This window comes from Salvia hispanica, chromosome 6 (assembly GCF_029641045.1).
Source record: "Salvia hispanica isolate PSC_SH4W2 chromosome 6, Shi_PSC_v1, whole genome shotgun sequence".
Taxonomy (NCBI): Eukaryota; Viridiplantae; Streptophyta; class Magnoliopsida; order Lamiales; family Lamiaceae; genus Salvia; species Salvia hispanica.
The window spans coordinates 44,464,995-44,480,009 of NC_142697.1; the positions used below are offsets into that span (position 1 = coordinate 44,464,995).

At 34.5% G+C, this 15,015-nt stretch overlaps 1 protein-coding gene and 1 pseudogene across 2 annotated transcripts; both read left to right on the top strand.

Moving 5' to 3' along the window:
* The first annotated feature begins 5,857 nt into the window (after positions 1-5,857).
* LOC148923875 (persulfide dioxygenase ETHE1 homolog, mitochondrial-like) lies at positions 5,858-9,110 on the top strand (annotated as a pseudogene). Its single transcript, XR_016132462.1, has 10 exons — positions 5,858-6,546; positions 7,045-7,173; positions 7,323-7,430; positions 7,925-8,022; positions 8,190-8,226; positions 8,304-8,345; positions 8,422-8,481; positions 8,555-8,608; positions 8,718-8,742; positions 8,823-9,110. The product of XR_016132462.1 is annotated as a persulfide dioxygenase ETHE1 homolog, mitochondrial-like (transcript).
* A 4,559-nt stretch (positions 9,111-13,669) lies between these two features.
* On the top strand, positions 13,670-14,281 carry LOC148923876 (uncharacterized). Its single transcript, XM_089060404.1, has one exon. The coding sequence runs from the start codon at positions 13,743-13,745 to the stop codon at positions 14,214-14,216; it is 474 nt and encodes a 157-aa protein (XP_088916530.1). The 5' UTR covers positions 13,670-13,742; the 3' UTR covers positions 14,217-14,281.
* Positions 14,282-15,015: the final 734 nt, after the last annotated feature.

Here is a 15,015-nt window from a genome sequence, read left to right on the forward strand (position 1 = left end):
TATTCAAATAATGATTGGACAAAATATAATTGTTCCTTATTATTTTGTAACCGCCACATTAATGATTAAGAAACTCCGGAATTAATAAAAATGGGCAATCCTGAGCCAAATCCTTTTTTCTCAAACAAAACAAAGGTTCAAAAAACGAAAAACAAGGGATAGGTGCAAAAACTCAATGGAAGCTTCATTTTCAATACTTTATATCTATAAATATGTATATTTGCAAGATTGTATTTCACTTCTTCATCGTCTCCCCTCATTCCATCACAAATTTGCGGCAAAAGTAAAGATTTGTTCACATCATGAAATTCGCATTCCTTAATGTCTACAGCCTAACAATACTTCGTCAGTGATTCAAGTGTTGTGCATGCATGTTTATGTTCATTAAATGTGGACAAAACAATGTAATCTTCTTGGAATATGTGTTCCACGATCGGATGGTATGTGTCAGTGCTTAGCTTATTACTAATTTTTAGTTATTTATCTAAAACTAAAATCATTCATTGTTTATAAATATGTATCATTTGCTAGCTTATAATTCATTCCTCATTGTCATGTTCAATTGCATCACGGATTCTTTGCAAAAGGAAGAATTTTTCTCGATATGGTTATTACTCTTTACCTATGGTAGTACATTTATTTGAGATTAATTTGTTTCAACAATGTTAGTTCATATTTCAGTTTTTTCTTGATGTTAGTTTGTTTTATTTTTATTAGTTTTATTTTAATTTTTTTGTCCATACTATAATAGTTCTATTTTTACAAATATAGAAGTCACATAAGCTCTGACTATCTATAATATTTTGAAGCTACAACATTACACATTTGTCACCAACTTCGTCACTTCATAGTTTTCATGCAAAGAAAACACCTAAAGCAACGAAATGACGAAAGGAAGCAAAGAAGACGAAGATCATAAATATCACATTTGTTTTTGCGCATATGCATAAATAATTAATTTGGAGATTAAGGAGGAAAATAAGGTTGAGGAAGAGTCATCAGGGTATTGGAGTTTGTGTTTTATTATTTATTTTATTTTCTTTATGCTGCTATTCTTATTATTGTACAATTAAGATTGTTCACATATAAGTTTTTTAATGTCTTACAAACTATTGTTTTATTGTTCTAATGTTTATGTTTTATTTGTTTTGTACATCATTTTATCTTTGTATGACGATGTTATTGTCCTCCTTATACTTTTTAGTTGCATATTTAATATTTTATATCAATTTAATATTGAGTATTTTAGTACTGAAGTATAGGCCTGCTTATTCGGCCGGTTCCGGTTCTAACCGAACCGGTTGACCGGTTAACCGGTTTTAAATTTTCATAAATTCAAGAACCGGAACCGGAACCGGAACCGATCGGTTCCGGTTTGGAACCGGCCGGTTAAGAACCGGTCGATTCCTGTTCCGAACCGGAACCGATGTGTAATTTTAATCCGAATTTATTTACAATTTTAAATAGTTCAATACTAAAAAAATAATAATCCAACATCTAGAATTATAACAAATAATACCTAAAAATTAAAATAAATACACAAAATACAAACCAACAATACAATAATATTCATATATGGATAAGAGTGATGCCAAGTGTAGTAGGTCGGGTCGGACTAGTTTATGTTAGCAATTTTTTACTAATACGAAAATAGGAGTTCTAAACTTTAGCAATTATTTTTTAAAAAATGAGTTTTAAAATTGAATTTCATTTTCCCTTTTTTGGCTAAACATAGTATTCATTGGAATTTCCAATACTAATTGATATTGTTGTGACTATTTGGTTTATACCGGAATACTTAATAAATTATTCACAAATATGTTAAAATCGTATGTTAAATGAATTGTTACATAAATTTGTAATAAATATATCATATGAAATGATATTGTATTTGTATAAGTTCTTTTGAAAACTAAAAACAAACTTATGATGTTCTACTCATTGTAGTTAGTTCATAAAAAATGGATTAGGGAAATAATTGTAGATTTAAAGTATCACAGATTAACATTTAAATCTAAAAATCACTCAATGTTTCAAACTATTTTACTTTAATTCAAAATTAATTCAATAAATTAGATTTTTTAGTATATTAAATTATAAAAAAATAAAATTGAATTATAATCCGGTTCCCGGTTAGGAACCGGTCGGTTCCGGTTCAGAACCGGAACCGGTATTATTTAAAAAGTTGGAACCGGTACCGGAACCGGAATCGGATTTTTCGGTTCCGGTTCCTCAATTAACCGGTCGGTTCCGGTTCCGATTCCGGTTAACCGAGAACCGGAGAACCGTTTAAGCACCCCTACTGAAGTATGTATGTTGTAACTATAAGTGTCGTAATTAACAAATATTATCATGTTATTTAATTAAAAAATTATTTAATTTTATATCTATAATTATTTAACATATTATTGCATATAGTACTATATTTTTTATTTTTTAATCGTATGTAATGATGTTATTTTTAATTTATTTAATTTATTCAAAATATCTAATTAATAGAACAAAATATTATGTGTCGCGCAAAGCGCGTGGGCTAACACTAGTTTAGGACTAAAGTTCAAGTTTGGTTCCCTATATTATTCATAAAATTCTTTTCGAGTTCCATACATTAAAGTTGGGACAAAAAGACACCAAAACAATATGTTATGAGACCAAAAAGAATTTTTAGTAAAATGTAATTGACCAAAATTGGACTTTTAGTCTTATTATTATAAAGGGAAGAATACATTCTTACTTTTTTTCCTAGATATTCCGTAACTGTGTCATTATATAGTCTACATTTATTTTTAAAATAATTAACCCCTAATTTCCATGACGTGGTCTTGGTAATTATGTCAAAGTACAATTAAATGGGGTACCCATTTGAAACCTTAAATTATTAATTATCACGATATTGTACTACTTGACAAGAATTAATGGAGCAGTTGCATTTACAACATTAGTTGAGCAGAAGGAACTAATTAGGCGGTCTATGTAATTATTTATTTATTTGCCGTTTTCTTAATTGGACGGTATCGTATTCGTAATTAATCGTGGAAAACTGGCTTTCTCGACTAATCCCATCTAATCTTCTGGTCCAATGAATAAATAAATAAATAAATAAAATGCAAATGAAAATTATTTAGTAGTAATGACAATTGACCAATATTGTAATTTCTTTTCTAAGTTTTAGTTCATTGGAAAATAACCACTGAAACGACCTAACATGTTGTTATATACTGTGTCAACCAATTAGAGTTCATCAATCTAAATCAGAATTTTTTTTTTATTTTAATAAAAAATTAAACTTTGATAATTTTTTTCTATCACAAGTATTCTCTCCGTCCGCCATTAGGAGAGGTTACCTTTGCGCACTAAGTTTGTAAAAACGATAATAAATAATTAAAATTGAGAAATTGTAAAGTAATCTCAACATTATTCTCTATCTTACTTTACTATTTCTTCACTTTAACTATTTATTACTATCATTTTTACAAAACGAGTGTGCAAAAGTGACCGGAACTCCTAATGACGGACGGAGGAAGTAATTAATAAAGATGTACACACCACACACTTAGATGCATTCAAGTAATCGAGTGTGTCCCCCCCTTTTTTCAATTAGGACGAGAAAAGGGAATAGTAATCGACGAAATACTCCGAATCGTAATTGGAATAGATTAAACCGTGTTCAAAATTTCAACATACCAATACATTTTTGCATAGAAGTACGTTTTTCATGCGAATGATGATTACGATATTGGATAACCATGTCATATCTAAACATGACAAAAGATGTTTGTAGGCTATATTTAACTTCATGGTCACATTACTCAATATTGTAAATTAGATAAAAAAAATTTAGCGGACCATTGCATATCATGATTAAACACTTCTCATAATACGGTTGGTCTGGGATATGGCCCCCTCCGAAATTGTGGTTTCAACCTTTAATTGCACAAGTGAATTAGACAATTTAACTAGATAAGACTTTTTTGTAGGGATAGAGTTGACCCACTCAATTAATACTACTCCCTCCGTCTCCGATTAAGAGTCACACTTTGATCGGGTACGAGTTTTAAAAAATGTAAAGAAAAGTTGTTTGAAAAAGTTAGTGGAATGTGAGACCCATTTTTTTATATTGATTTTATAATAAAATGTGAGTGAATTGAGTTAGTGGAATGTGAGACCTACTTACTATTTATGGTAAAAATGAAGTGTGATTCTTAATTGAGAACAGACCGAAATGGAAAAATGTGACTCTTAATCAGATACGGAGAGAAGTACTACTTATGAGCTAAAGAAGTTGCAACTTGCAAGGGCGTGTTTGGGCTGAGCATTTGCTATTAAAATTTAATAGGCTATAAAAAGCCCACGATCTTATTTGGACCCATTGTTTAGAAGTATAAAAATAAAATAAAGAGTGAACTAAATAAATGGTACCTGATCTTTCACTTTCGCACGCAAATGGTACCTGATCTTTATTTTATATCGTTTTTGGTACTCAGTGACAAAAATAATCTTAGGTACCAAACTTGTGATTATTTTGTTATGGAGGATATTTTTGGAAATTTCAATTAAATAGTATACCAAACATGTGATTATTTTTTTCTTCATTTCTTATTTCTTTTTTTCTTCTTTAGTTTCTCCTTCTTTCTTTTTTCTTCATTTTCTTCTTTCTTTTTAGTATTTTTATCTTCCTTTCTTCTTCCTTTTTCTCATTAGTTTATGTTTCTTCTTTTTTCTTTTCTCTTCTTTTTCTTCTTTCTTTTTAGTGTTTTAAACATACATCTAATCATATTCATAATATAAATCAAGAACAATACCTAATTAAATTAATTATTTAAAATATTTAAATCAATTAAATATTTTGTATTGGATTGTTTTATACTCATTTTATGGCTGAATATCTAACTAAAAATATTCAACTCTTAATATCATTATGAATATAATTCATAATTTTAAATTTTAATTAAGATTATATTGATTAGTTATTAGTTTAATGTAAAATAATTATTATTATTATTATTATTATTATTATTATATAATATTGTGTGATTCATAATTTAAATAGTTATATTATTATTATTTATTTATTACAACTAGTTTTTAGTATTATAACAGTAATATTATTATAATAATTAAATATAATCATAACTATAACTATAATTAAATATATTTGAATGATATTAAAAAATAAATTAATTATTAATTTATAACATCAAAATAATAATTTTAATATTGATTAATAATAATAGTATAAAGAGTGAGAAGAATGAGTGAAGAAATTATAATATTACTTTTGGTACTTAGTTTTGTATGCCTAAAATAACCTTAATGATACAAATGGAAATATGTATTTGTTTAGAGGGCATTTTGGGGTCAAAATTGCATCAGTTACCAAAAATGTGATTTATAGATACCAAAAACGATATAAAATAAAAATCAGGTACTATTTATTTGCGAAAGTGAAAGATCAAGTACCATTTATGTAGTTAACTCTAAAATAAAATTGTCACCAGATTATAGATTTTTTTTTTGGCGAAAATTGTTAAATTAGAACATACTCCCTCCGTCTCAGATAATTCGACCCAGTATTCTATTTCGAATAGTCCCACATAATTTGTCCCATTTCATTTTTACCATTTTTGGTAGTGGACCCATATTCCACTAACTCATTTCTACTCACATTTTATTATAAAACTAATACTTTAAAAGTAGGACTCACATCCCACCAACTTTTTGAACTCACTTTCTATTAGATTTCTTAAAACCCGTGCCGGGTCAAAGTGTCCCAATTTATCTGGACGGAGGAGTACTCGTTTGTTAAACAAAATAGGATGTTGATTTACCTATCGATCAAGATCGAATTCCAAAATAAATTGGAATCATAACCTGCGGTTAATCTAGGGATTCGACTTACCCCAAAATCGTCTAAAAATGAAGTAGGATTGATACAAATCCGCGCAAAAAAATTTGGGTGAATTTCGTGTGTCGATCCCGATTTTGTATTATGGAAACTGCCATTTTATTTGACAACGATTCTGTATTCGTCACTCTTCTGTATTGGGCGATTTGGCGCTTTCTGTATTCGTCACTCTTCAACCAATGGAGTAATCCCAAGCAACCGCTCCAAATTCCCAATTCGCCAAGCCCTAATTTTAATTTATCAATTCTTTGTCAGACTGGTAATATAGTATTGATTTATCTAGTCACGCGCCATCACCACGCACTTCGAGTGCAGATAGGATTACTTCATACAATATTGGAAGCTGACAAAGCTTGATCGATGTAATCGCCCCACATTTTGGTATTTAAATTGAAACCCCATTCACCTAACAAGAAATGCTGTCCAAAGTCCAATTCTTGAAAGTTTCAGCCACATTTTTTGCCCCAAAGAGGCCTTCTTTCCACCAGATTCTTACGTTCAGGGCGAAGCTCGGATCGCGGATGGGGTCGGCTTCCTATACGACGTCGTCTAAGTTGCTTTTCCGGCAGCTTTTTGAGAAGGAGTCTTCCACCTACACCTACCTTCTCGCCGATGTTTCTCACCCGGATAAACCGGCTCTGGTTCGCTTCTCATTTGACTTAATTGATTGATTTTTTGTGTGTTTATATTAATAATTAATTGGTCTCTCTATTTATTTTAGTTGAAATTACACTGTTTTCTCATTCAATAATTGTATTATACTTACTACCCTACTGGACTGGACCACTTTGAGGAAATTGATGGCTTAAAAAGTGACTATGGCTTGTTTTTCTTTGCCTTACTTTTGCAGCTTCTGATTTTCTGTTTCTTTCCTGGCAAAAAAGCAATGGCTTTATGCAAATTTTGCTCTTATCTTACTGGAAAATTGATTGTAGTTTTGTGGTGTTGTGTGTATGTTAGGATTCTGGATATGAAGAGTAAGGTCTATTTTTGTTGTTGGCAATGCAAAGGAATGTGATACATATGAATATGATCAGAGTTTCCTTTACACTACTCCTAGTATGTATAGCTTTCTGGCTTTCTTACATTTTTTCGTTGAACTCTTGACTTAGTACTTGTATTTCGTAATATTCGTGCAGTTGGTAGACCCTGTGGATAAGACCGTGGATAGGGACGTGTCTCTTGTGAAAGAGTTGGGTTTGAAGCTTATTTATGCAATCAACACTCATGTACATGCAGATCATGTCACTGGCACTGGCTTGCTGAAGGTTAGTTTAGTCCTAAACGTTTGTATTCTCAAAATGCCAAAAATTTACACTTCTTTTGTGTTTCTCTTTCTCTTTTCAAAATCTTAAATGGGATGGAGTTCTAACTATTTTGTGGCATCATCATTTTTTGACTTGGTTATGTTCTGCAGAGTAAGGCTCCTGGTGTATAATCTATCATTTCAAAGGCAAGCCAAGCGAAAGCTGACCTTTTTGTTGAACCTGGTTACAAAATCTGTTTTGGTGATCTCTTTCTGGAGGTATATGATATTCCATATAAACCAGGGTATATGCTATTGATGAAATAGCATGAAGTTTGTTTGAATGTATAGGAGTTGGTTATATAGTACTTATACTAGAAAAATGACAACTCGTTAGCTTTTGACCATTTGGTATCTCGTGCCAGTGGACTATCGTAATCACATGATATGCTGTGTTTGTATCTTTTGACTTTGCAAGAAGTATGCTCAAGACATTCATCTATACTTTGTCAAGAAGCACCTATTGGTTGATGAGTTGCTACTATCGTGGCCTTGTTTTAAATCTCTGATTTTCTTCACCTCAATTACCGAATCTTTCTTTATTTTTAATTAAATTTAATTGATAAGTGTTGGAGTCAGTGTGGGAGAGAGATCTTGTTTAGAGTTGCTTGTGATTTTGTCTCTTTTGTTGTTGTATAATGTCTTGTTTGTTCTTTTCTATCACCAGACTCCTAGATTTTGTCTTTTGCATCACCCTCCTATAATATTGTCAGATACGTGCAACCCCAGGTCATATGCAGGGTTGCGTTACTTACGTCACAGGTGAAGGCCCTGATCAGCCGCAGCCAAGAATGGCCTTTACCGGTGATGCCTTAGAGTGTCCACTATAGTTGGCCAGGCCAAGCCACAAAACGTGGCCAAGCCACAAAATCGTGGCCGGGCCACCAACGCCCATGATTCGCACTATAGGGAGCCGCGGCCGGGCCACGCCCAAGCCACGCCCAAGCCACGAGCCGCGGCTCTCATATAGTGGATGTTCTTACTAATTCGTGGATGCGGCAGGGCAGATTTTCAGGTACCTTTTTCTCCACCATAAGCATGTACACCAAGCTGATCCTCAAGCTGACACCAATCTCCCCATTTTGTGCCCAGGGTGGGAGTTCTGATCAGCTTTATGACTCAGTTCACTCTCAGGTAAGAATACTGAACAACTCGAAAACATAATTGAGATTTTGTTTTCTGATGCTCTCCGACTATTTGGTCATTATAGATCTTTACATTGCCTGAAGATACATTTGTGTATCCTGCTCATGACTACAAGGGATTCTCAGTAAGTATACACCCAACATTTGCTGCCTTTTCTCAATGCATAGTTGCTTACGTACATGCTTGTGTTCTACTAGGCGAGCACTGTCGGAGAGGAGATGCAGTATAATGCCCGCCTCACGAAAGATAAGGTTATTTCGTTGTTTCGAATAAAATCACCACTCCATTGATTTTTTCACATCTCTCCATTGCATAACATTAGTTTATTCACTAATAAATTTGATTTCTGGTGTTGTTCAGGAAACATTCAAAAACATAATGGCAAGTAAGTATTGCTGATAAACTCAAATTCATCATATCAGTCAGTTTCTAGAAGTGCTGATAAAATCAATTTATATTTTGCAGATTTGAACTTGTCATATCCTAAAATGATAGACATAGCCGTCCCTGCCAACATGGTTTGTGGTTTGCAAGATGTTGAAGCCAAAGTTGCCTTATAATTTGTGAAATGAGTCTTGTAATCTCTGTCTGAAGAAGATCATTGTTGTGAAATGGTTGATGGTTTAACACGTGTAAAATGCTGAATAAAGTTATGATATGAGACTGGAACATGAAATATTTGTTGGATTATATTCTGAAATATTCTGAAAATGAATAAATTGGACCTGATTGTCATCCCGATTTATAATTTCATTAATTTTGCATGGTATTGTGTAGTTTTGTAGATTTTTATTCTTGTACATGTCCACATGTTCTAGAGTAGCTCATTTAGATAATTGAAACTATACTTTCTGATTTTTATGAACACATTTTCTTTACATATGATGTACTCCTCCGTCTCAGCTAAGATGACACGTTTCTTTTTTTCACGTGTTTTAGAAAAATGATAATAAATAGTTAAAGTAGAGAGAAAATAAAGTAAAAAAATAATACTATAGAATATAGTGTCTTCTACAATATTCTCTAACTTACTTTATTTTTTCTCTATTTTAACTATTTATCATCATTTTTTTAAAATAAGTGCGAAAAAGTTATGTGTCATCTTAGATGGGACAGAGGGAGTATTTATCTTCCTGATTGCATTTAATTTGTTCTTGCAAGCCTGGTATGTTTGAAGCAATTTTAATTCGAAAGTGATGCTTGTCACCAAAAAACAATGCTATTTCTAAAGTAGATTTCTTTTTTGAATTAGTTTCATTTCATTGTCTGGCATTTCTTTAAGAAACAAAAAAAATCGACGATAGTACTATATTACAGCAACATTTGTTGAAAAAAACTCCCAATAAGAGAATAAAAAAGATCCCACGATTTTCAAATAGTATCTTTGTGCAATACATGCCACACAAAATATTAGTACTACATCAAAAAATATCTTATTGATGATAAACCCAGCAACATTAATGAGTAGGTATTGATTCGATGAATAATTGATCATATGTAAAATTTTATAAATCCAGATTTGTTTTCGGTAGTAATTATAATATTACTATTATTGCTAGCATATGAAAATGAAATTAATTGACATCAAATCCTTGGGTCAGTTGTCTCACCTATTGAGGTGTCTACAAATCAGTGCGGATAATAGGCACTGAGCCACACCCTTGGAATTATAAAAAAAAAAAAGAAATTGAAATTAATGCCACATTTATATAAGTAAAATGTAAAAGTCTAATTAAAATATTCAGTTTTTTTAATATGTATGTGTACATATTTTATAAAAAATAGTATGAAGCTTATAATCATGTCATAAAAAATAAAAAATAAAATACACGGAGTACATTTTTTCTGGTAAAATTAAATATTATACAATTGCATCCGAACATGATTTTTTTAATTAATTAATTACATATACCGTATACGATACAATAATATTACTGTGCTAAAATTGATCTTTTGTTATTGTGAGAATTATTTCTCAATTTTTAAATAAGAAAGATTTTTATTGGAATATTTTCATATCAAAATATATATTGACTAATTATCATAAGAGATACTTTTATTGGAATATTTTCATATGGCCATATATATTTAATTAATTAGCAATAGCGATTACATGGATGGCAGTTTAGTGAAAATTGTAAATAAATTAATTAATTAAAGACAACGACTGTTGTCCGTTGCGGTCATGATCATAAACTTTTACCAAATACAGTAAAATAATGCTACCGCCGTCCATCAAAATTTATCCCACTTTGATTCGATACGAATTTTAAGAAATATAATAAAAATTGAGTTGAAAAGGTTAGTGGATTGTGCCTACTTTTATATATTAGTTTTATAATAAAATATAAATTTTAGGGGACGAACAGAAATGAAAAAATGGGATAAATTTTGGTGGATGAAATAGTAAGATTTGTTTAAGAGTCAATGTCACAGGCTATCGGCATATCTGCGGCCACGATCTTCTCTCCCTATTTTATTTACTACTCCCTCCGTCCCATATTTGTAGTAATATTTAGTTATGGCACGAGTTTTAAGGAATTGATGGAGTGTGTAATTAATTAAGCGAGAGGCGGAGTGTGTAATAAATGAAATGAGATGGTAGAGTGAGATGATGGAGTGTATAATAAATGAAGTGAGTTGGTTGAAGGTGGATCCCTCTTTGACTTTTTGGTTTTTTATTTTTGTTATGATTTATTTTAATATAGATAATGACATTTGAGTGTAATTTTAGTGAATAATGAGGTAAAATCTTATGTGCAAATATGGTAAATTAAAATGTTACTCCAAATGTGGTACGGACTTTTATGGCAAAATGTTACTACAAATCTGGGACGGAGGGAGTAATTTTATTCATTTAAGTATTTATCAAGAATCCAATTCCCAGCCTCCTTCACTCTTTCCTTCATCCACTTCACGCTTTATTCGCAGTTCAACTGCGACACTGCTGCAGGCGGCCAGGAGAGTGTGGGTTTAAACTTCTGTGCTAGTGATTGCGGATGGTGGAATTTCAAACTCGGGGCACATTGTGAAAGCTTTGGATTTATATATTTCGCTTCCGCGACGCGTAAGAGCATCCGCAACGCTGCCTCGTTGCAGACTCGGTCTCGTCTCGACGAGACGAGACGACATCGAGACAGCGTTGTGGCTCCCGTCTCGTCTCGACGAGACGAGATGTATCGACGCCCGACGCATCCCGGCGAGGCAAGCCTCGAGCTCGCGAGACACGCGCCCGGCGCCACGTGGCGCGCGCGGGCTGCTGGCGTGACGCCCACTCGCCGACCCGCGAGTGGGAGTCGGATTTATGACGTCATAATTCAATTTTTTAAAAAAAAATCAGATTTTTCAAAAAAAAAAAAAATTAATAAAAAAGGTAATATTACCGTTGAACGGTCATATTTTTAAAATTTTTTTTTTTTTTTATATTCTATATATACTCTTCTCCATTCTCCATTTTACACACAAACACACATCTATTCTCTTATCTCTCTTTCTTTCCTCTCCAATCACTTCTATAAAATCATTCCTTTATTTTTTTCTTCTCCCAAATTTAATCAATTATGGATCCATTTGAGCAAATGCGTCGAATAATGGAAGAATCGCTAGAAGCAGATCGACGTAGGGAGGAGGAAGCCGCCGCGCCTCCTAGGCGACGCCGGACATACATCCACCGTAACCGGGAGGAAGCCGCCGCAAGGTTGGAACGTGATTACTTCAGTCCGAACCGGTGTGGGGAGATATCTACTTCCGTCGCCGTTTCCGTATGTCACGCCCGCTATTTTTGCAAATCGCGAATACATTTGCGGCACGAGAAGAGTTCTTCAGAGAAGGGTTCGACGCTGTTGGCCGTCCTAGCCACACGACGCTCCAGAAATGTACTGCGGCGATCCGTCAGCTTGCTACTGGACAAACGGCGGATGCGTTCGACGAATACCTGCACGTCGAAGAATCCACTGGGCGACTTTGTTTGTTGAACTTCTGCAAAGGCGTCCGGGCAGCCTTCACCGCCGAATTTCTGAAGAAGCCAACCACCGCAGATTGTTAGTTTCTGCTCCGTCTTCACGAACAAGTGCACGGATTCCTTGGGATGCTCGGGAGTGTCGATTGCATGCATTGGCAATGGAAGAATTGCCCTGTGGCGTTGAAGGGGTCATACACGAGCGGCTACAAAGGCACCCACCCCACCGTTATACTCGAGGCCGTCGCCGGCTACCGGCTATGGATTTGACATGCGTATTTCGGGGTCCCCGGCTCGAACAACGGCATCAACGTGCTCAACAACTCCGACCTCTTCGCTGAAGTTCTGAATGGTAAAGCGCCGGCCATCAACTTCGTCGCTAACAATCGCCAGTATAAAATGGGGTACTATCTTGCCGACGGCATCTATCCGAAGTGGCCAACCTTCGTGAAGACGTTCAACAGGCCTACGGACGAAAAACAGTCTCTTTTTGCGCAGAAGCAAGAGTCTGCTCGCAAGGATGTGGAGAGAGCGTTCAGGGTTCTTCAAGCTCGATGGAACATTATCAAAGCCCCGGCTCGACAGTGGTTTATGGAGAATATGGTCGACATCATGTATACGTACATAATCTTGCACAACATGATTGTCGCCGACGAAGGACCTGAGGAGGGAAATTGGTTCGACCCTGAAACCCCGGGAAGCTCAACCGCAAGTAGTCCGCCTCGAACGGGAGTGCATCCGTCTTTGCAAGAGCGATTGTCTATTCGGGCAAGGACACGTGATTCTACCGCCCACGCCCAACTCCAGGAGGATCTAATGGAGCACATTTGGGCAAAATTTGGCAACCATGAGATGATCGTCACTAGAGAACTCCTTCTTCTGCTTCTTTGCCTCCATTTTTTTTTATTTGAGTTTAAGTGTGCAATTTGTAATTTCTAATTTTTTAATTATGTCTTTTTTATTTTTTTAGGTATTTTAAATTGTAATTTTATTTTATTTATAATGAAGTGTGTTTTTTATTAATTGAATTTGTTGGAATTAAAAATAAAAAATGAAATTGAATGAATAGTTAAGAGATGGTTAAGAGATGGAGGGTTGCAGGTGCTGTCTCTTAGTTAAGAGATGAGCTGAAAAGTATAGTGGGGCCAATGAATAGTGAAGAGATGAGACGGTTAAGAGACGGATAAGAAATAGCGTTGCGGATGGCCTAAAACGCGTATAGAACGCGTAACAGTAAGGCGTAACATCAGTTAGTTAATTAGTAAGGCGTAACATCAGTTAGTTAATTGAACGCGTAAATAAAAACACCTATAAATATAATATACACAAACCGCGTTCCAGCAATCACTTTTTTTAACAATACCACCGCCTATAAAACATAGACAAACCTCCTCAATGATCTCACAAAATATCAACCCACTACAGAAATGGCATCCAACCCCCCAACCCCCAACCCCTCAATGAACGAATACACGAACGAGGTCGGCAAAGTCTTCGCGCACTTCGACACCGACGGCGACGGCAAGATCTCTGCCGAGGAGCTCGCCGGCATCCTCGAAGCTCTCGGATCCTCCATCTCCCCCGACGAGGTCGACCATGTGATGCAGGAGATCGACACCAACGACGACGGCGACATCAGCCTCCACGAATTCCTCGCTTTCTACAACATCAGCGCCGGTCCGTACGGCGACCAGGAGCTGCGCGAGGCCTTCAACCTCAACGACCAGGACAGCGACGGCAAGATATCCGTCGCCGAGCGCTCCTCCGATGAAGAATGCGCCGGTATGACCAATGGCGCTAATCCTGGACACTCTTGGCCCTGGCCAAGTTTCTTCGTCGTAGCCAAGGTTTTGATTCTTGTTCTTAGCCTTGGTCTCAACCATTGTGCACACTCGTGTTGATGGATTTTGCGGTTTTGTAATTAGTTGTAATCTTTCAAAATTAATGTTTAAGTTGCTCCGATAAACCGTGTCGTCTCTAGAATACTTTTTAGATCTTCCTAAAACACATGGATGTCAGTGTAGCCCACCTCGTGGGCTGGCCCAAATAGCCCCTCAAATTTATAGGGAATCGAAACCCATACCTGCTGGACCGTAGCCCACCTTCTGTGCCACTGTACCACTTAAACTTTTTTGATAAAACCATAAGTCCATAACCATAATTATACTTAATTAGTAAAATTTCGTTTATCTAATTTTTAATTATTTAAAAGTAACTAATTAAGAACATCGTTTATTATTTTTATAAACTAGTATTTTATTATTCACTAAATCTTTATATGACATAGATTATGTATGTAAGTTTTAATATTTTAAGTAAATATTAAAATTACATTATACTTATCATCAATTAAGCTTAATAACATATTATTAATAACTAAAATTTAATGTTATAATTATAAATTTTGATCAAAATTCAACATATATTATTATAAATTTGTATATAGTTATATAATATATATTTAATTATATATGCTACAGTAAAACGGTTTGACCAGTGGTTGAACCGGTCCGACCAGTTGAACCGTGAACCAGTAGCTATGCCGGTTCACGTACCGATCCGGTTTTTAAAACATTGGTTTAAACTCTCCGCTTAAACCTCACGATTTTGACCTCCCATTGTTGTCTCTTTCACAATTTTTTGGTAAAGTGTGTTTCTTTTTTGGATATGGATCTTTGATTTTACTTTTTTTTGCTGAAC